This window comes from Pezoporus wallicus, unplaced genomic scaffold (assembly GCF_028554395.1).
Source record: "Pezoporus wallicus isolate ANWC-B61680 ecotype Strahan unplaced genomic scaffold, APGP_CSIRO_Pwel_v1 contig_13809, whole genome shotgun sequence".
In the NCBI taxonomy this organism is placed as follows: Eukaryota; Metazoa; Chordata; class Aves; order Psittaciformes; family Psittacidae; genus Pezoporus; species Pezoporus wallicus.
The window spans coordinates 122,739-144,829 of NW_026638706.1; the positions used below are offsets into that span (position 1 = coordinate 122,739).

At 42.6% G+C, this 22,091-nt stretch overlaps 1 protein-coding gene across 2 annotated transcripts in view; it reads right to left on the minus strand.

Moving 5' to 3' along the window:
* Positions 1 to 22,091, minus strand: part of ADGRB1 (adhesion G protein-coupled receptor B1) — a 283,293-nt gene that overhangs the window by 20,233 nt on the left and 240,969 nt on the right. The window contains exons 25-29 of one of the 2 annotated variants that reach the window (XM_057412111.1): positions 17,693 to 17,778; positions 11,891 to 11,989; positions 4,148 to 4,319; positions 2,935 to 3,030; positions 246 to 300 (exon numbers count right to left, since the gene is read on the minus strand). In XM_057412111.1, the coding sequence (XP_057268094.1) occupies positions 246 to 300; positions 2,935 to 3,030; positions 4,148 to 4,319; positions 11,891 to 11,989; positions 17,693 to 17,778 (508 nt within the window). The remainder of the gene's footprint in view (positions 1 to 245; positions 301 to 2,934; positions 3,031 to 4,147; positions 4,320 to 11,890; positions 11,990 to 17,692; positions 17,779 to 22,091) is intronic. The other variant, XM_057412112.1, reaches the window with a different exon arrangement.

The following is a 22,091-nucleotide window of genomic DNA, read 5'->3' on the forward strand; positions in this document are numbered from 1 at the left end:
AGTAAGGAATAATGCCTTGGAGGAAAGGCTTACTCTTAGTTAAAAGGCCAAGAGAGCTACAGGGAAATAGGATAAGCAATACATAAGGCAGAATTAGGGATGTTGCTTTCTTTTTGCCACGGTTGAGTGTAAGGGCAGCCCACACAAGTACATGCAAGGCACAAGACATACACAAATAAAACAAAAAGGGGAAATAAAATATGGCCTAGTTCAATCCCCAAACCAGGTCACTTGTTGATTCTCACCTGTGATGTGCTCACCTGATCTACAAGCCATATCCACATCCTTCTCAAAATCGGTCTGAAAGACAGAGAACACAGAGGACATGGTCAAAAGGAGGTGGAGGGGGAAAGAAAGCCATTTGGAAGATGCAAAACCCCACTTTAATAAGTGAGGCAGACACAGCCATTGCCAGAAGAGTAGAAGAGAGATGTTTTGCTTGGGCTTTGAAACATGGCAAACAGACCACTCCACCTGTGGCTTTTGAACCTCAGTGGTAAAGCTGTAACATCACTTTTCAGCTGGATTCATCTGCTCATCCTGCTCATTCCTAGGCTACCAGATTAAAGTATCTCCATGGAACACATCTATACACATTTCTAAAACCAGGGGACAGGTTCCTGGCATGATCTGCCTTGGATATATCACCCCATACTTAGTCTCTGGATTACCCTCCACTCATTAAACATCTGGAGATGTCACTGAGAGCGCTCCATACCCACTGGGCTTCTATCACCAAGTCACATGAAGTGGAAACACATCTCTGTTTCTAAAGCTCTTGGTGTATAAAATCAATGGTCCCAGGAGGCACAAAGGCTGAGTAACATTTTCAAGTGGTCTGTGCAGCCAAATGAAACTCCTTTTTCCTCCCAATAGGAGTTAATCCTTTTTGTAAAGCTTTCAGCAGATAACATTTCAAAGAACTGGATAAACTGAGTCACAGTGGGCCATGAGTTGTCACGGAGTAATGGAAAGGCTGCAGACTAACAGAAAGTAGAGAAGTTCACTGGTTATTTCTAGTGTCATTTCAGACACTTAATGTAAGTGTAGCGATGTGATTAAACACATTCCAGTATAATACTAACAGTATGAATAAAGTTTATCCCCATGCCCTTGGGATAAATACTTTAATATCAGCAGTTTGAGACCGAACACTTTTGAAGAGTTGGTTGAGGAATTATCTCAACTTTCATGATGCTAATTTCATAGTAAATTATTTGGGATATCAAATAAATCTGGAAAGAATAGAAAAGAAATAAGACTGAACCGATGTTTAAATGGGCAAAAGGGATGACTCAGGAAAAAATAATCTCATTTTCAAGATAGGAGTTCCAGAGAAATGGAACCAACAGCCTGTATTAGTTCTACTGATAAATAAATTGAAGATAGGCTTATATTTAATACCAGTGAACAAGATTTTGTGGAGAACAGTTCTACTCAGCTAAGCTTCTTTTCACTTGTGCAGATTTGGAGATTATTGGAAAAGGTAAAAGCGAAAACTCCATCCCGCAGAGCTTTGGATTCCTTTGGTTATTTTACAACTCAGTCAGTAGAAAATAACATTGTGCCCCTCTAAAAACGTCAGTGAGGAGTCATCATTCACATCTAGATTGTGAAGGGGTTTTTGTGCCCGAGTGTGAAGAAACTGATTGTAAGCTCTTCACTCAACACAGCCATCAACCGTGCAGATGTAAATGTAATCTCACTGCTGAAAAACATGTAGCTGACACAGAATTTTGCAAGTGGTTGATAATGAATGAAAACAAGAAGTTCTATGGGGAGACACAAATGTGAAACTTCAGGATATAGCCTTGGCGACAGAATAACAAATCCAGCATCCATAGGTTTAAAGGATGGCGAGAGGCTGAAGGGCATATGGAAGGGGTTATATACATAATTTTAAGGCAAATGTCTTACAGAGGGAGAATAAAAAAGCTCAGTATGTTAACTTATTGAAAAGAAGATTGAGATTGAGTATGATTTTGATGTCTATTATTGAAGGAGAGAAAGTAGTAGGCATGCAAGGGGCTTTCTAATTACACATAAATTGATATAGCAAGAGCCTGTCTGAAAATGAGAAGACTACACATTTAAATTAGGAATGAAGGTAACTATTTTTAGCAATCACCTATGAGGTGAGGTAGAATTATATATCTCTTGGTGTCTTGACTTGAAGATTGTGCTGTTTGAAACAAGACCTTGTCCCCAAGCACAAGCTACTTAACTTACCGCAAGAGTGACTGGAAAAAAAACACCATTGGTTATCATATAGGTCTATTAACTAGACACCTTTGGAACTTGTCCAAATGTTGTGATTGTCCCGATGTCTTTAATCCAAAAGGCTCAGAAACCAAATGTCTCTTATGTTATCTAAACAGTGAAGCAGATGCAAGATGATTTCCCATAGTCTATACTTTATGACTTTATATGGTTTGCTTGCAAAGGACTTACACAACAAGACCAAGGCTTACAGTGCTTAAACTATATTCCCAGTGAAGCAATGTAAGCAAGTGTGCTTTTGAGAGAAACGAATCCCTTTGAGATAGCATCTTTATAATAATGACCCAACATGCTGTGATTAAACCAGTATTAAACTACTGCCTCTTACTTCCAGCTAGGACAAGCCAGCATGATGGGGATGAAAAGGTCTGGAAGACCTGGGAGGTATATTTTGGCTTTGAATTTTTTGGGAAAGAAAGGATCTCACAAAGATGTCTGCAAAAGCTGGTGTGTAAGTTTGAGCCCCTTAATGGTATAATGAAATGAAACCGGATTTATGCTATAGAGCCTATGCTAAGTGCCATGTTTGTTCAGGTGCAGATTTAAAGTTAAAAAGAATGATGATTGCAAATACTGTGATGGGCAGAGCCCTTTGTTTATCAGTTTTGACTTAAAAATGTCTTTAATAACAGACTAGGTGGTAGTTTTCCCTACCATTAGCTGAGCGTGTCCATTCTGAAATGACCCCCCTGAGTCTCCATTGCCCTCTTCCTGACGATCTACTACTCGGCACTTCACAGCATCCTGGACCTGTAGGAACAAGTGGATTTGCAAAAGTCAGAGTCAGAAAGGAATACCAAATCATATTAAATTCTGATTCTTTGGTAGATCAAAAGAACATGGATCCTACTTCAGTAACATTCAAGTATTCTTTTCAAATGATTTATGTGTTATGTGTCCCACACAGCAACAGAGCAACTCGAAGGTTTTATAGGTATCCTGGGTCATTGTGCTGGTCACTTCTAGGTTGATTTATATAGTCAAGAATAAAAAAGTCTTCTGTTTTGCAGCTTGAAATATGTTTACAGTGGATGCCGTTGCATAAATCCTCATACTGGGGTCTAAAATGTCTGATTATGATCCTGTATCAGCAGTAATATATATCTGATCCAAACTTTACTGAAATCAATGCCAGTGACTGCAATGGGAGGCAAATGCAGGCCCATATTCATAATGCAATTAGTTGAAGGAGTCTCAGCCAAGCCAGTGGTGTAATTCCATTGATTTCATTGGCCTGACATAAGAAATTAATCTGTTTTACTTAATTTAAAGGAGCTGTAAGAAGATAAAATGAATATTGAGAAAAACCACCCTTCCTGTCTCGGTTATTAATAGCCTATCCACTCAGTAGGATGAAAAGAATTAAAGAAACATAAAAGATTCGTCCTTTTCTTCCCTGATATAATTTACCATTTTAAATCTCCATGGGGAGGCTGGAGAGAATTTACTCAATTTCCTTGCTTGATTATTGCTAGCTTTCCTTTCTAGCTTCAACATCGAGGCACCAATGCCAATGTAGTGCTTCCATAAATCTCAGCCCAAGTTGTCTCTCTTGAAATGAAACAAATTGTTTTCCTTAATATTCTATTTTTTCAGAGGTGGGGTGTAAATATTTTGGAAACATTAATTTTGGTGTTAAACAGGCAAAGTCTGACACATGAGATAAGAAAGTCCCCCAGATTCCACTCTGCAGTACACTCAGCATGACAGCCATTGAGTCATCCCTCTGACCAACACTGTCATGGTCATTTTTGCGGTCACAAAGACAAAGCTTGATAGGATTAGAGAAGTTATCAAGCTGACTGGACTTTTTCCAGATCTTTTCTGTGGGAAGTGTGTATAAAAGAGACGGACTCATTGGTCTTACCTCCCGCCTTAGGATACAATGGACCATAACGATGACGAAGCCCTCCAATGAGTCAAAGACAGCAAAAAGGATCTGGAAGAGTGCTGACCTCCGATCTGTGATTGCCAGAACTGCAGACATCCAGGTGAGAGCCAGGAGTGGTAGGACCACACAGGAGCTCCAAAGGGAAGCCCTGTCAAGGGAGAGGAAAAGAGAATTCAGCTCCACATCAGCCTCACCCACTTCCATGTGGGATGTTCATTCAGCATCCTGATCCCATGGGGCTTCAGAAGACTTCAGCAACGTATACTTGTGCTAGATGTCTTCTGAGCCCCTGTCACAGGGAAGCAGGAAGATGCTTTGCACACTCAGGCTACCAAAACAAGTGACACGTATCTACAGGAGGGACTACTTTGCAATGGTGCAGTCATGCATAAAACTTGAGGTGGGGAGGAAGGATGCAGATACCTCACTCCCCCTTTCACACCCTTCCCATTCTATGTCACTAGTCCACAAGGATGACATTTCCCAAGGAGGGGAGACAAAATACAATCACTTCAGGTTGCCAAAGGGAAGGGGAACAGTTGCAGCAGAGACTGGTTTGTCACGATGGCTGTTGGTACTTGGGTTACAGACAGTTGGACTTCCACAGCACATGGAAGACACCAAGACTAGGAACGTGTGTCACAGTTTCAAGTGACTAAAACGGACAAGCATAGAGCTGATGTGGAGACTGATGTTCTGCCGTTGCTCACTTACTCTATAGCAGATGGTCCCCTACAACATTACATCAACGAACATCAGAACTGATATCTGACCCAATTTCTCTGTGAACAGAAATTTTCCTTGATCTCTTGAATAAAAATAGAAGTTTCTATATTCAGCAACTTGTAAGTAAGTCTATGCTTGGGTGAACATTCTGGGTTAAAAAAACTTAAGATTCAGGCCACTTTTTAGTTCACAAGACAGAAAACTGGACAAACCCGTTTCTGTAATCCAAGTAGTGCCCTATGAACCTCCACTTTATGAATGATGGTTCTAAGAAATAGGAAAGCAGCTCTGTTCCCATGGACTATTTATTCATTCATCTCTCTGAATCAAAAAGGGTCCCAGGCAATATTAACAGCCTAACAGGGAGACTTTAAACTGTCAATCATCCTATATATATGGCAGCACCGGTGAACCAAGAGCACCAGGAGAATTTCTCTGTGGGCTTTTATCTGTTAAATTGGAGTAGAACTATGAACAGGCTGAATAACAAGTTGAGCTTCCTGCATAGAAAACCTCATCCTATATGCTAACAAAAGAATACAGGCAACACAAGAAATTACAGGACAGATATCATGACACATGTTTTGCAGTACTTACTTGGGACTTGCTTACCATTTTCTGCTATATGCTCAAGGTTTTAATAATGTTTACTTGCTGGTTATCCAGGTACCACCCTCACAGACCTCAGTGAGAGTTTTACCTGAACAAAGCTGGAGCTTGGACACAGGTATGGACATCAGGATAGAACGCCCTGGCTTCACTTACGAGTTTTTCAAGGACTGTTACATCAGTTCTGCTGCAATGACCATATACTAAAGCGACAGGTTATTTCCATAGTCATAATGATATTTTGATACAACCTGTCCAGACTAAGATGTGTTTCCTAGTGATATTAAACAATTTAATATACTTAGGGGAAGAGGGAAATGGAAAATACTTCTTATTCCCAATTAAAACAAGAATTATGATACTTCCATGTAAAGTAAAGGCCATGATATAAGCCGATACCTTGGAATTTTACACAGGAGGACAAAATGTGTGTTCTTTCATGTCCAATATGAACTATAATTTCAAAGTACTGTTACATAAAAGCAGCAACCAAACAACCCCTAAACACACATTTTTATTCCAATTCTCCACTGAAATCTGCTTCATTATAATGAAATCTCTCTTTGCTATCTGTTGCAGTGGTGCATTAATAAAACTGGCTAAGCAGTAAGGGCAGTGAAAAAACAGGCACAAAAGCTGAATGGAAAGATATGGTTCGCTCCATAACATGCCACTATAGATGTGTCTTCCATGGAGGTATCAGCAAACACAACATGCCTGATGCATGGCTTGGTAGATGTAGCTGTTCCAGCAACAACTTGTAATTGTGATTGCTGGGAACCAACAAAGTCAATAGAAGGTGTTCAGAAAGGTCTGTACCAGACAAGTCTGCTCCCTGGAATTATGTGTTTTTCCAGAATGTTCTTAATAACACACACATGAGTATGCTACTACCACTAACATGCAAACAAGAAACCTGGCCACATCTGAGAATGGATCTGACCTGTAAGTATAGGTCTGAACCAGCCATCTAAATGAACTGCAACATTAGATTGACAATGATGTAGATGTGGATCCAAGATTTAGATGTGGATTTGGGGTTTCAAGGGATGCTGCTGTGGAAGGAAATTATGTTTCTCTTCAGCAAATTGTTATATTTCAATCCATTGGCTTTAGAATCTGCTTAAAAAACCCTATATTCACACACCTGCTTTAACAAGGCAGAAGATAGACTTAAGTTTATCTTCTGTCCAGAGCACAGATACAATGATCCATGACAATGGGCGCCCTTCAGAGCTCCTGCTGTCTTCACACTGGACTCAGTGAGTCCTTCCCAGCCTTTTGTTCTGAAATTTTCAATGGCTTCCATACAGGCAAACTATTCAGCTTTTTTCTGAGTCGAGATGTCCTGATGGACTTCACTGTTGCTCCCAACATAAGCAACTTTAAATCATCACTTAAATCTCTACGCCTTTCAACTCAGATGATGAAGACAGTATCACCCTATGTACTCAGCTGGAGAAACTTTCCCAACTGAGTCATGCTGACTTACATTGGCTAAAAGTACGGCCTTTCTGCCCTCTTTGTGATTCACCTTGCAGATGCCTTCTCAACAATATTCATCCCTTACAAACGTTATGGAAATGTTGCTTGACATTTAGTGCATAATCTTTATTCTCAGGCAGCAGATGGCAACAGGTCATAGGGTTGTAACTTACTCTAATTTTACTTGCAGAGCTCTGCTTAACTTTTGAAATATTAAATTCGAAGTTCCATTTAAAAAAAGAAATCGTATCAAGACAAATTTCAGAAGAAAACTCAGCGGAAGATAAGTGGGTTTCCTGTGACATTGCCCTTAATTCTACTTGCTGTGAGCTGAATTCGTAGCAGAACTCATACTCCTGCCAACCTTCCATCTGTGCCTTTCTTAGGAGGTACTGTGCATCCTTAGAAGGTTCCAGAATAACTTGTGGGACCTAAGAAACATTATGGCTTAGTGCCACATGATGTGGAATGAAATGAAGATTTGTTATATGATGACTTTATGATTACCCAATGACCATTATGGATTATATATGACCAATGAATCCATGGTGTTTATTGCTTGAGACAAAGGAATTAGATGGCAGATCCCCTTCCATGTCCCATACATGACCGTACTCATGATGAGTGACAGCGCTATCAAGGGAGGATCATTACACTGCATTGTGGAAGTGTGATGCTGGTTTATTGCGTGATGACCATGACGTGGCAATGTTACTCAGCAGTACAGTTGTAGTGTCACATTGTTCCTCCCCACCACACCACACTATTGTTGCATTGCAGAGGAAGGGTCTTACTTTGAAGCACACAGCAGACCCAGCTCTGGCAACAAGCAGACTATAGTATTTGGTCAAAATGTCAAGAACTATCTCTGGTCTTGTTCTTTAGTTAGTTGGCAGTCTTAAGTGTTCATCTTTGCAAAAGAAGAGTGATAAAGTGATGGCACTTAGAGGATAGCAATGGAAAGAGCAAAAAAAAATGGGTTTGGAAACATAGATCTGCATGGAGAAAGATTAAGAGGCCTGCACCCTGACAAAGGGCAAGTGCAGGAGACACATAATACATGCCAACAAAGATGTAAAGGGTCATTATAAAGAAGTAAGCAATCAATTCTTCTCAGTACTCAACACTGACAGGGCAGCCATTACCATAAGCTAAAAAAGCAGCAGAAGGAAAAATAACTTTAATATTCAGAAAGCAGCTTCTGGAGAGGAGCTCTGAAGAGGGAGGTGGTAGCTGGACTCAACACATAAGGCAATGGATGGCTCCTTACATGCTGCATGAAGTGGTATGTGCTATTCTGCTGGTTGTGCTATTCCTGCACCACAGCAGTTCTCCTACAGGAAAACCACAGTACAAGCATTTACTTTATTCATTCTCTCATGCTTTATCACTTCTCTAACTTGTATTCCTTCTAAAAGCAAGACCACTGACCCAATTTTAGGGACAGTTTCAGAGCAACTCCCTTTAACTCTATGCCCATACAACAGTATAGGAAATCGGTAACTAGAAAAGAGGGGGCACTGTGCATGTTCTTCCCTTGCACAGGCAACCCAGAAACACAAGATATGATTCTGATTTTCTCCAAAAGATGATTCTTCTCTCAGTTGCCACAGTCTGAACCATACAAATAGGTGAGCAGGAAATCAAATGCTCCTAAGTCAGACAAGCAGGCGAAGAATTTGGCAGGGACAGACAGCTTCATTATTCATAAGGGGAGCTCTCCTTTGACAATCCAGTGAAGGACCTGCCTGACCCAAGTATTACCCCCAGGTATGGATAAAATTTCAGATTCCTTGAACTATGAGAACAACACTCTCCTGAGGAACAGTCTCTTTCATAAAACCTGCTGTGTATGTAAATGTTGATTCACATTAGTGCTGGAACTACAAGATGGGCTGAAAATGTGACATCTAAGACTTCCTGATAGAACTTTGAGCCAAGAAAAAGAGTAAAACCTTTAGATGGGTGATCTGACATGAGCTCTGATGATGAAAGAGGGACTCAACATGAAAAGAGGCATGAGGACTCCTTGACGTTAACTCAGAGATGAGTTGTGTAAAAGAAGAATATACAGTGCCAGGGCCTTAGTCTTGGGCCAGTCTTTTCTCTATGGTCAGAACTTGAAAGTCCATATTTGCAATGCACTGCCTGGCAGGAATTCCATCCATCCATCCATCCATCCATCCATCCATCCATCCATCCATCCATCCATGCATCCATCCATCCATCCATCCACCCATCCACCTCTCCATCTGCAGTCCCTGTTATCAACAGTGGATGTCCTCATTTGCAGTAAGTACAAAGAAATGCGATGCCCCTGAGATATATTTTCCCTGCATTAAATAAAACTTTTCACAGGTAGCAAAGACAAATTAATTATAATTCAGTATTTCACAGTCTGAGGCTACCCTACAGGCAGCAATAAAAAGAAGGAAATGTGGGAATAGAAGTCTTCCAATTGCAAAAGATATCTAGTGTTGTCTCCAGAACAGCTTAAAGGGAAGGCTGTTTTTAACCCATACCTATCAAGTCTAGCTAACCCTTAACATAAACCTTCAAAGATCATATACATCTAAAGCTTTCCTTTTTATCATTTTCCAAGTCAAAACCTTGCACAATTTCCAGTACATATTTGTTCATTTCTGTCATGATTACACCCTGCTCTCCCATCAGTGGTTTATCACGTTCTCCTTCAGCTACACATCCCCTTTTCTGACCCCTTCTCTCTTAAACACAGAAATTACCACAGAGCTGCTCAAAAACTGCTATGATTTCCAAAAGCTGAGAAAAATGGACAAAAACATCTATCCCTTTATGCCAAGAAACCAATATCCCCGAAACAAGCCTCCAAAACCTGTGGGAGTTGAGCTGGTGACAGCATGAGCAACCCAAGCAAAACAAGGAAGGAATATCTTTGCTGTGCTCTATACCAAACAACTATGGCTAATTCCAGGTCGGGGAGGAACAAGGAATCCTCATGGCATCTGATTATAAGACTCAAAACTGAATGGTAAAGCTGTTCCAAGGTCTGGGATGAAGGCCAGCAGAACGGTGGCAGTGGCATGAAACACAGTCAGGGCTTTGCCTTATTGATAACCTCATTTACATTAGATTTGGAGGAAGAAAACCAGAAACTGTTCAGCTGCAGAATGAGTAGACAAGGGTAGATGAGGGCTGAGTGAACTAATTCATGTATTACTCAGTGGTCCCTTTGCAAGGACAAGAGCATAGGACACTTCTGGACCAATAACAAAACCAGTACAGGTATTTGATATCTAAGGTATTCTATCTGCTGGGAAACAAAAGACAGATCCTCTTACAAGAGCCCTCCAATTCTATCATCAAACCACTTAAATTAGAAAAGCAGGATAAGTAGATCTGGATTTCATATCCCTTCTTTTCTGGTTTGAAAATGAATCAGAACAGGTGATTCATGACAGATCAGTGTCAGACAATATGGGAGAAGGATTTGAGACTGCTTTGCTTTTAAAATTAATTCACTATGAACAGAAATCCTCTCCTTTTTAACACTAATCTGTTAATTAAATATTCTGCTGGTTTAGCATTCCTCTACAGTCACAGGAAACTGAAATGCAGCAACCTACTAACTCCAGACTGGTGGTACGTGTGTCTGGAGCAATGTTTTCTCACTACCTCAGCTGGGTACGGTTGCAGAGGTAAGTAAACAACTTCAACAGTGGAAATAAATGAGATTGTGCTTAGGTTTTGCATTCTATAGAAACTTCTGGCTCCTAATAGAGGTGATTCATGCCCTTTTTTTCTAAGAACAATTGGTTGTTTTTCAGAATTGTACATTTTTCCTTAAATTCTCTTGGATTTTATGTAAGTGGCTCAGTTTATAGAAATAACAAAGAAGAAAACCTTGTGTTTTGATTTTCTTTAATACTGCGATTTGGCATTCAGCTGCCTGGTTTTGTTTAGCTTAATTGAAGGTAGGAGTTTTCAGATTGCAAATGTCTAGCTCTGAGACTGTTTCTTTCACACATTTTAGCATCACTTGGAAATGATGTAGATAATAACATTTCCAAAAGGGGAAATAAAAAGGCAAACCTTCCTTCATCTCTCTCCCTCCTACCTTAACCTTTGGGGAAAAGCCAACTATATAAATAGCAACAATTTCTCCAGCAGAACAGAGCTCTGGCATTTTCATCCTTAGTTTGGGGTGTTTTTAACTAAATCCAGCAGCATCTAAGAAGAGATTTAACAGCATTTGACTTCTGTAACTATGAAATACTTGGAAGATTTTGAGGACTAATTCCAAGTGCTTTTATTGGTCCAAAAGAGGCAGTCAACACTTATCAAATCAGAACTGCAGCCCTGTGAGGAATTAAACTCAACTTCAGCCTTTATAAGACAAAAAAATCCCTACTTGGAAGTGATTCACCAATTCACTTAAATCATACCCTGCTCTGCAGCCTCGGGAGTAAGAAACTCAAGCACACACTTAAGTGTTTGACAAAGCTGGATGTCGAGGCCTCCGTCTACCATCAAAATTAATGGGAACCACATCTTTAAATCTGTAACTCCAAGACTAAATTAAATTGGAGTATTAAACATATACCCAGCTTCTAACAAAGAGTCCCTTTGTCTTCCATGGGCTGCTCACATGCTCCAATCCAGGCATGTCATAAAGTGCTTGTCAGGATCCAGCCCATCAGCTTTTGCTTCAGGGGAGCCCTACACTACTTATGGCCCACAGAATGAGGTCAGGGAGTGTCAGGGATGTGGGGAGGTGGGCAGGGATATGGGGAGACAAAACAAACAAGGGCTGGTGAGTGCAGGGAAATGAAAGAGGGAAATAAAATCAATCAAAAAAGGAACAAATAAAAAGAAAGTGGAAAGAAAGAAAGAAAAGAAGTTGAAATTAGAGGAACTAACATGGCGTTACTGGTGGCTGTGGCCGAAACTTCAGCAGAAGAAACTACTCCACACTTGGAACATTTGAGCGTCATGCCGTAAAGGGGCACTGCCATCTGACTGCAATTAAAACCAAAAGACTGAAACAAAACAAAACACTTTGCTTATGAACACAAACGTTGAAAGGAAAGGGATAGAGAAGCCAAAAGAAACAACAAAAAGGAAAGAAGAAAGAAGAAAGGGAACCAACCAACCATACCCAGTTTGGAAAGAGAAATGAAAGACAGGCAGGAATAAAACTCTCTCATCTGTACCACTCCAGATGTGGGGAATGGGAAAAATGTACAATTCAGAGACATGTTGGTGCCGCTGGAGAGCATGGAACTGTGTTGGTGAACGTTTGGCCAGATTCAGGGTGTCTCTCTCTGGCACCCATGGAAGAGAAGCCAGTACTGCTCTCCCAGTCTCCACCTCTTTATTTTGCTTTGATTTTGAATAATTGCTCTTTTTCCTTCTGGCCTTTTTGCTCAAAAACAAAAAAGGTGGCAGGGTTGTACAGTAGAAGGCAAGAAGTAGGGCTGTGGGGACTGTGCCTGCTTATCTTCTTCCCTAAAACAATACAAGGAATAAGTCACATATTCTCCCCCTGGCCCTTGCATGGGAATACCCACAGGGCACCTGACAATACCAGGAGATAGGTCACTCTATGTTTGCTTAATCGGTGATGAAGGACATGCAAATGGCACTGGTTATGTCCTGGAAGCTAAACAAAAGCTTGGGTGCTTGTAAGACCACTAACCTGCCCTGAAGGGAACCAGACGGGCTGGCTACTTTCAGGATGTTTCTTCTCTCACATCATGCTTTGGAGCTGAAAACATCTTTGGGATGATGAACCTTGAGACTTACATCAGTTGTTTCCACTTTTTCTGGATGGGATCAACCACAGAACCATCCCCATGTGGGTTGCAGGGATCTGCTAAAAGGCATATCTTCATAACTCTTAGAAGCTGATGTGTGTGAACCCACCTAACTGATAAGCCAGCTCTTACTCAGAAGCCCAGAAGCCACATTAGCTTGGCACTGGCCCTGTTTCTTCCCAGAATTTATTAGTTTGTGTGCAGAGATAGACATCTACATCAGATCTGGCTTAGAAAATGGGCTGTAATCTGTAAAACATCCTACAGACCTACAAGAAGTGCCTAATAACAGGCATGAACATCACTGCCCAAGGACAGGAGGTCTGTCGCTCTTGATTGATGGCAATGCGGCTGGTAAGGGGTGATGTTTGCAGGTACCAAACATCCGAGGGGGGATTTACAGCCCTACCCTGCCAGGGAGAGAGATTAGGAAACTTGACAGATCATTTCTTAACTTTTAGGGCTTGGTGTTCAGTCTCACTGCAAAAAGAACATCCCTATGAACACCAACACAGTGTTATCAGAGGTCCCAGTGGCCCACTTCAAAGTGGCTATTGATTGGTCTTTTACAGTGACATAAACCATTACTCCCTTACAGAATAATGGCCAAGGTATCCCACAGAAACTTTCAGCCTTCAAATACAGGGAAAATTAGTTCCTGTGTCCATAGATACATATTTTCCAGGAAGGATGGTGTAAATCCAGTGAGGACACTGGCTGAACCAAAGATAAAGTAGGTCTTGAGAGGCATTAAGTGCATGACCCTTAGAAAAAGACAGCTTATCCCCAGATCTATAGGCCACAAAGAACAGATAAGCAGAGAGACAGAGAGAGGCAGAGATAGGCAGCAAAAAGAAAGCAGATTGACTTGAGGAATTTGATGGAAAACTATACCAGAAAAAACATGAATGACACTGAATCACAAAGAGCTGGCCAAAAGACCACTGCAACACACAACTGTAGCTGCTGTTGGGTGTATTTATGCAGAAGGTTGTAAGCAGTAGGCACAGATGTGGATACATTTATACTCTAATGTGTTATTGTTGGGCATGAGGTCGTTAATAGATTGAATTTCCATAGCAGGTTTTTATTGGTGCCTGCATGTATGAAAGGGAAGCTAATGAAATAATCACAGCGAATAATGTATTCATTTCATTTGGCTTTTTCTGCTTCCTAAATATCCACAACCAGCTCACGGACTCATCTGGTGTGTTCACTCAAGCCTGGACTTTGCTACCTTTAGTTCAATCATGCTTTACACCACTCATGGCCCAAAGAACAGGAGCTGCTTCAAACATGGAACATTCTGAGATGAAAGGCAATCTGAATCTGTTCCTATTTTAATGGAGTTATTATCTTTCCAATTACTTTCTTCTCTATGCACTGACAATCCAGCTTCATTACACTCTGCCAGGACAGTCACACAGAGAGTATTTTACACAAGGTCTTGGGGCAAACTTTCTCAAGTCCTCTCTATAATCAATGGAGAGATAAAAGAAGGAAAGGTCTTCTAAGGGGCAAGCTGGAACAACTAAACAAGACTCCCACCTCTCTAGTAGTTACAGAGAAAGCCTATGGAGATTAAACTCAGCAGGCTAAAATTAGCCTTTGAGAATATACCCTATAGTCTCATTCTTCTTCCCTGGCTGCATGAGCACACAAATGCTTCTGGAATAAACACTGGCTGAATAGATTTAACATTCATTTTAAAGGCTCCTGCTTCTGACATTAAAACATTTGGTATTAGTAGCCCTCCTGCCAACAGAGCTCAAACATGGTCAGTGCAATGGAACTTGAATAGAGACTGTTCTGCTGGGAGACACTTGCTGTGTCCCAAGAAGGAGCTTGGGCGGTTGTGCACAGCTCTCCAGGTAATCACAGTTCTCTACAGCCTGGTTTTGTGCTATATCTATAAAGTCATTGGCACTGGAAATACAAAGTTTTCTGACAGCTATGACAATGGTAATCACAGCAATTTCCTCTGCTAAGTATAGGGCAAAACCTATTGTGTCTGAGATATTATTTCATGGGAACTGTTAGCACTGTTTGCGCCAACCAAGCTGCATTATGTGTACTGGGTTTTCCTTAGTGTTTAATAGGTCTTTTGTTACCCCTTTTCGGGGTTCTTTCCCCCCTTTTATTTTTTGCTTTTGCAACACTGAACCATACTTCTTGCCTCTGCAAAAGGAAACACAACATTTCTTTATCTCATCTCCTCAGATCCAAACATCATTCTGATTATCTTCAGATCTCCCTTCCAACACGGTTCCCAAGCCCAAGCCAGAAGCGGCTAGCTAAAGGGAAAGGGGCACCAGAACACTCAAAAGTGCTTCCGCACTCTCAGCAGGTGGCACTTCGATAGGAGAACAAAATCATTGAGCACAGAGAAGGCTTAAAAGTGCTGCACACACACACACGGACACGAAAGGGGGGAAAAAGAGAAAAGAAAGATAAAAAAAACAAAGATCATCAGAAAAATAACTTTTTCTTTTTCTTTTGCTTTGTAGGTTTCATTTTCAGAGTAGAACTATGAATGTGATCAATAACCAGTGGTCTGGATTGAATAAGGTCAGGCTGTACGCAGTTTAGATTAGAGAGGGAGAGACTGAGAGACAGTAACGCACTGCTCTGCTACTCCAATATACCATCTATTTCAGTTCTACTTACAAGTGCAATTATCTTGCTACAGACTCTGCCAGCAGCTCGGGTATGTTCTCAAGTTCTCTCTTTGTAAAGAAGGCATCATCCAGAACCAAACACTTTCTTATTAGCAGCTGCTTTAAGCAATGCACCAAAGGTAACTTCTTTGTGTGCCTTTACACCCAACAGCAACTGATACCTCATCATCCAAATGTGCTTAAGTCTCCTCTTACTATCATAACCATGACACTGCTAAGGCATTGAGATTCCCCTCTTTGCTGCACCAAGGGACATTGCTGCTTGGCCGTGTCAACTCTGCTGATAAAACATAGAATCATAGAATGGTTTGGGTTGGAAAGGACCTTAAGACCACCCAGTTCCAACTGCCCTGCCATGGGCAGGGACTTCTCACACTAGACCGTGTCACCCAATGCTCTGTCTAACCTACCCTTGAACACTGCAAGGAATGAAGCATTCACAACTTCTCTGGGCACCCTTTGCCAGTGCCTCACCACCCTCACAGTAAAGAACTTCTTCCTTACCTCCAACCTGAACTTCCCCTGTTTCAGTTTGAACCCATCACCCCCTGCCCTATCACTACAGTCCCTGATGAAGAATCCCTCTTCAGCATCCTTATAAACCCTGTTCAGATACTGGAAGGCTGTTATGAACTTTAACATGTCCCTGTGTTTCTCCCCTGGCTGGGTAAGAGCTTGCTTCTACCCTCAGTTTTGCTGCCATCACTCAATTAAAAACCACTTCCACCTGAACTATCCAACAGTGCAATGACGTGATTATAGAACCTTGTCTGTACTTTATGCCTATACCGTCTGAGACTGAAGTTTTAGGGCTAAAGGCTTTTGCCAGCACCACAGTGAATAAAGCAGCTTATCCTCTCTGTGAAGCCTACAGCTGCAGCAAACAAGGCAACAGGTACCCATACACCCTCCACTTTCACAGATGGGATGTAACCTTTATCTTCTCCACCAGCCTCCTAAGGTTTTAGGCTCTGCCTGTAGCTGTGATGCAGAAGCATCAGAACACCTCTTGCTCTCCTTGTCTCTTTGTAAACAACTTCTCTCGAGGCTGGACACTTGAGATTCAGCTGGACAGGCTGCTGGGGCATCCAGTCTAGGTCATGGTTTGCCAAGAAAGGTTGGACCAGACGATCCTTGAGGTCAGTTCTAACCTAGTATTTTATGATTCAAGGGTACAATTGTCATCCGCAGCGATAAATCAAATTCCATCAATGGACAAATAAGAGCACGCAACCCTCTAGCAGCAGTTAAGGAGATAAATTCCCTGACTGCAACAGCAAGCCAAGTGAGGCAGTGGAAAATAACACACTAACAGCAGCAGCCAGGCTGACCTGTGCTTTTGATTTGACTCACAGTGTCAGCATGCCATTTGGAATAGCTCAGGGGTAAAGTCTGAGCAGGCTACAGACTTGTTTCCAGAAACAAAGGTGAAGCGGGGTCTCATCCTGCTGGAACTAATGACAGAAGTAACCCAGCAGAGAGCTCTGCATGGTAGCTGCTGCCAGTCAACCCCTAGTGAGACCAGGGTGGTAAGAACTGTGGAGTCAGCTCTTCTGTTTATACAACAAAAAAAAACAGGTAACACAGGCCCAGGCCTCAGGGATGGAGGCTGGGGCGATGGCTGTGGAATCACAGAATCGTAGAAGAGAAGATAAAGAACCTCAGGTGGCATCAGAATCTTTTCTTGCAGAAGAGGTTTCTTTAAGTCCTCCTCTTTACACACTCATCCATCTGCTAAGCTGTCCACTGCTAGACCTCCAAAGACTCTTTCCGTACATGCATCACAAACCTTTGCTGTTTCTCTGCCAGCATTATACAGGACTTCTCTGTCACACAGCCCATACCACATTCCACACTTAGCAATGACTGAGTCCCTCTCTGATCCAGCTGCTGTCTCAAGGAGAGAGAGAGAAGAGTCACTTTGCTTTCTCTAATCTTTGAAAGGATTCATCAGCCCGGGCTGAAGCCATTTTAACAAAGAGATAAACTTCTACCCTTCCTCCATAGCAACTCAGTGCTGCTTCTTGGAGCTTTTGTCTCTGCTGCACCAGATCACAAGGCAGAGATTAAACCAAATGTGTTGCTTGTTTCTTTCATTGAAATCTGCTTTTGCTTTGTGTTTGCATCTCCAATCTCTCTTTGCATCCTTTGCCTGGTTATTGATCACAACCTTGGGTGGGGGTGTCTTGTCATTTCATTCTTTACGTAGATGTATTGATAAGGCATACCCTGCCCGTTCCTTCAGTTTCTTATCTGTTATTCCATCTTTGGATACAAGTTTGTTAAAAACCAGAATGCCAATAACCATGTTCACCTGCCAAAAGAGAAACAACACACAATTTTGTTCTCAAGTAGGTCAAACTTGCGAGCACAGAAGGAAAAACCCAACATTTGGCAACGTAAGTCCTTCCCATTTCTCCCTAAGGACACACTTCCACAGGCCACCTCCCCTTCTGTCCCATTGCCACCCTGTCCCACCTCCCCTGGCCATGCATCAGTGAGTTCAGGAGAGCAGAATGCAGCTGGCAGCAGATTGAAGAGGTTTCCATGAAGCAGGGCAAGACTGTGAAGTGCAGAGATTGCTGCAGGGCTGTTTGAAGCCCAATTCAGGTCCAACAAGGCAAATTCCAGGTGCAAGAACAGTTTTGCTGGGTAATACAAACAGAAAGTGGTCAATACAGGGGAGAGCAGTGGGTTGACACTGGTTACTTTCAAATGTGCCTTCTGGAGTCTGTGCTACCAAAGCAGCAGCATTAAGGGAATGGGGCAGTGCTTGTCATAGCTTGGGGAACCAGCACCACTGCTCTCAAAACAAAGAGGTGGAGGAGCACTAGAGCAAGTAGAACCACCAGTTACTATGGTGGAATGTCTTGGGAAATACTGCACAGCACACAAATCAACCATCTAGTCATTGTCAAAATAAATCAGTGGGCAGGAAAACTGCATGCAGTCCTTTGGTCTGCTTTGTTACGGTGAGAGCATTGGATGTCTGTATCAACCAGCTATAAATATTCATGGTGAAATACAGGCTGTACAGAGCTGAGGTCTTACAAAGTGATCCTAAACCCCTTGCTCTGACAGTATTCACTGCTGCCAGCTGCATCTGTTATACAAACCTCATCCAAACCTCAGCAACCTCTGTATGCAAGCTCATTGGTGACAAATGAGCACCTCCCTCTTCATGGAGGTGCAGTTGTGATGGTGGAAAAGAGTGACACTCTCCTGGTTCTGCTGTCAGTGAAACATCTGCTGTTGGCAGAACGATGTGTGAGATGTTCTTCTGCATGTGGGGCTTGCAAGGAAAAGTTTAAGGCCAGATTCAGAGATGTGGGGCATTACATGTTAGCTGAAAGCCTTGGTGAGTTTAATAGACCCTAGTAGTCCTAGGAGACACCCAGTACAACACCTAGCACAAAGGAAGGGAGATGTCTGCTCACACAAAGCCTCCATCTAATTGCCTAAATAATCATAAATGGTTTGGGTTGGAAAGGACCTGAAGATCATCCTGTTCCAACACCTCACACTAGACCATGGGACCCAAGGCTCTGTCCAACCTGGCCTTGAACACTGACAGGGATGGAGCATTCATCACTTCTTTGGGCAGCCTGTTCCAGTGTCTCACCACCCTCACAGTAAAGAACTTCTTCCTTATATCCAACCTGAACTTCCCCTGTTTCAGTTTGAACCCATCACCCTTTGTCCTATCACTAAAGTCCCTAATGAAGAGTCCCTCTCCAGCATCCCTATAGGCCCCCTTCAGACACTGGAAGCTGCTCTGAGGTCTCCACACAGCTTCTCTTCTCCAGGCTGAACAGCCCCAATGTCCTCAGCCTGTCTCCATACAGGAGGTGCTCCAGCCTCTGAGCATCCTCATGGCCTCCCCTGGACTTGCTCCAGCAGTTCCTCAAGAATGACCAGTCTCTCCGAGTCTGGATTGCTGGTTTCAGCAAGACATGACCCAGCTCACTGGTGTGGAGTCCACAGCTGGGAACAAATGGCAGATCTCACAAATAGCAGCTCTTTTCTCTTGCATCAGCTGGTGGGGCAGTGGACTATTTCCCCCAGCTGCGAATCCCTTTCTAGAGCTCACCATGGTATTGTTTTAGAGGAACAACACTGGCACATCAGATGTAGTAACTCAGCCAAGGATCAGCAGGACATCAAATCCTAGCATCAAACCCTAACTCTGCTTGGAGAGAGAATGAGCACTTTCAAGTCACTTGTCCTTCTTCAATGTACTGGAGACTGGTGAGTGCAAGAGAGGTGCAGCAAGGCAATAGGAAAGATGGGGTGGAAGCATGGCAGGCTGGATCACTCCTGGAGCTGGCCACAACACAGTGTGTATTCTCATTCATGTATTGCAGGAGAGATGACAAAGTGCAGCTCTGCACTTGTTACAATAAATAAAAGCTATTTCATCCAGTCCATTGATCATCATGATCAACATCCTCATCTGATCCTGGCTCCTTTTCTTTACAAAGTCAGGGGTATAAGCATCAACATGCTTCTATACACAGCTACTCTTAATAACATGAAGCGTATCTTTAGTTCCTTGTCTCAGAGATGCTATCTGGAAGCAAAGACATAAGTCTGAGATTCAGCCTTTGAGATAAGCAGCACCCGATGACTGATGACTCTCTGTCTTGACTTCATCATGCCATGAGCCTCTCCCTGCAGTAATCCATTGCCTTCAACCTGCACAGAATTATCACCAGGCTGATCCACAGGAGCTAGGTGGGTAAAACTGCTTGCAACAGCTCTGCATTTAAAGTTGTCAGGACTTTCAAGACTAAAGCTCAAACCTTTGCAGCCATTCTGTGTTAGTGAACTGACCGCAAGCTGCAAATATTGCTGAAATTAGAGACATCTCAAGAATATTATTTTTGGTAAAGATATTCTCCAAGCAAAAAGCTTTTTTTCCAGTGTGGAGATTAATAAGTGAGGGTTGGAGGAAGAAGGTTACTACAGGTAACAGAAAAATCGTATTGGTAGGAGAACTGCAGTAGAGAGATGCTTGGATGGCTTGGGAGGAGAGAGCACAAGTCTAGTTTGGCCAAGCAGGGCTAAGGCAGAGGTAACAGGCCTACCTGTAGCCAAGTCAGCTGTGTGCAAAGTCATTCACTCATCTATAGATCATATTCATAGGAGGTTTGGGTGAGAAGGAGCTCAGGCACAGAGTCAAGTCCCACCTTGATGTGTGCATCCCTGCACAGCAGCAGCTGTATCGTTTCTGGAGCAAACATGTCCTGCATGTCCCTTATAGAGCCCTGCAAGAACCTGACTGTCCTTATGTTGAGCCAGGCAGAGCATCCCTCCATTGCTGCCATGGTCAACCTGAAATGAGGATAGAGTACCTGGAGAACAGGGAGCTGTCCAGTCGTGTGGACAGAGCACCCTTGAGAACTGTGTGTTCAACTTGTTGCTCTGTTTAAAGTCACAATGTGAATTTGAGCAACTTATTGAGCTTATCTATTTTCAGGATCCCGTTTATAAAAAGGCTTCCAGTGCTTATTCTTCTCCAACTTGGGCAGCATTCCCTTCTCACTTCAGCCAGCAATGACTCAGGTACAAGGTGTGTGGGCTCTCTCTAGGTACTAAAGAGGCGAACACCCCCAGAGATGATTCACCACTTCCTAAGATCAGCTGTATGAACCATCATTTGCAGGTGGTGACCTCTCTGTAACAACATCTCCATTTCTAGCTTTGATGGGAGTGAAAGCCAAGATGCCAAATAGAAGCAGGCTCATGTGTCTTTTCTCACACTAAATATGCTATGAAAGCCAAAGGATTACTTCCCTTGTTGCTGGCACAACAGAAGCAAGATGGCTTGAGGCAGCAGATTGACTTGCTCTTGTCTGGGGTTACCAAAGCTCCCTCCCTCCTAATCACTGCTGTCTATTGAGTGTTCAAGCAGCCGAGCCAGAGCTGTTATGTTGTTGGGGCAAAGAAGTAGCTCATCTGAAAGCACTAAGCCACTTAATGCTCCTGTCAATTATCCTCTCTATAAAGAAGACCCTGACCCCCATCAGCTACATTACTGAGGGAAATCCAACTATCACGTGCCTACAGAGATCTAATGACTGCCTGGCATGAACATCTGCTTATCACCACTTTTTGCTACCTGCCATCTGAAAGATCAACAGTGTGTTGCAGCCCTCAGCTAAATACCCTAACTGATATAAGCTTTCCTTTATTGTAGAGGAGGGGCAACTGCTGGCTTGTCTCTTTGTAACCACGATGACATGATGGTGCCAAGGTGGTTTGATGTGCAATGACAGCAGTGGGAATAGAGGCAGCAAACGTTTCTGTGTCTATATTATGCTGTAAGCCTGATGCGGGCAGTTAACCCCACAGGCCCTACATGAAACAAAAGCATGAACCAATTGCAAGTGTCAGCAACTCCATTCATAGAATCATAGAATGGTTTGGGTCAGAAAGGAATTTAAGATCATCCTGTTCCAACCCCCTCCCATGGTCTAGTGTGAGGTATCCCTGCCCATGTCACCCAAGGCTCTGTTCAACCTGGCCTTGGACACTGCCAGGGACAGGGCATTTACCACTTCTCTGGGCAGCCTATTCCAGTGTCTCACCACCTCACCTCTGCCTTATCTCCAACCTGAACTTCCC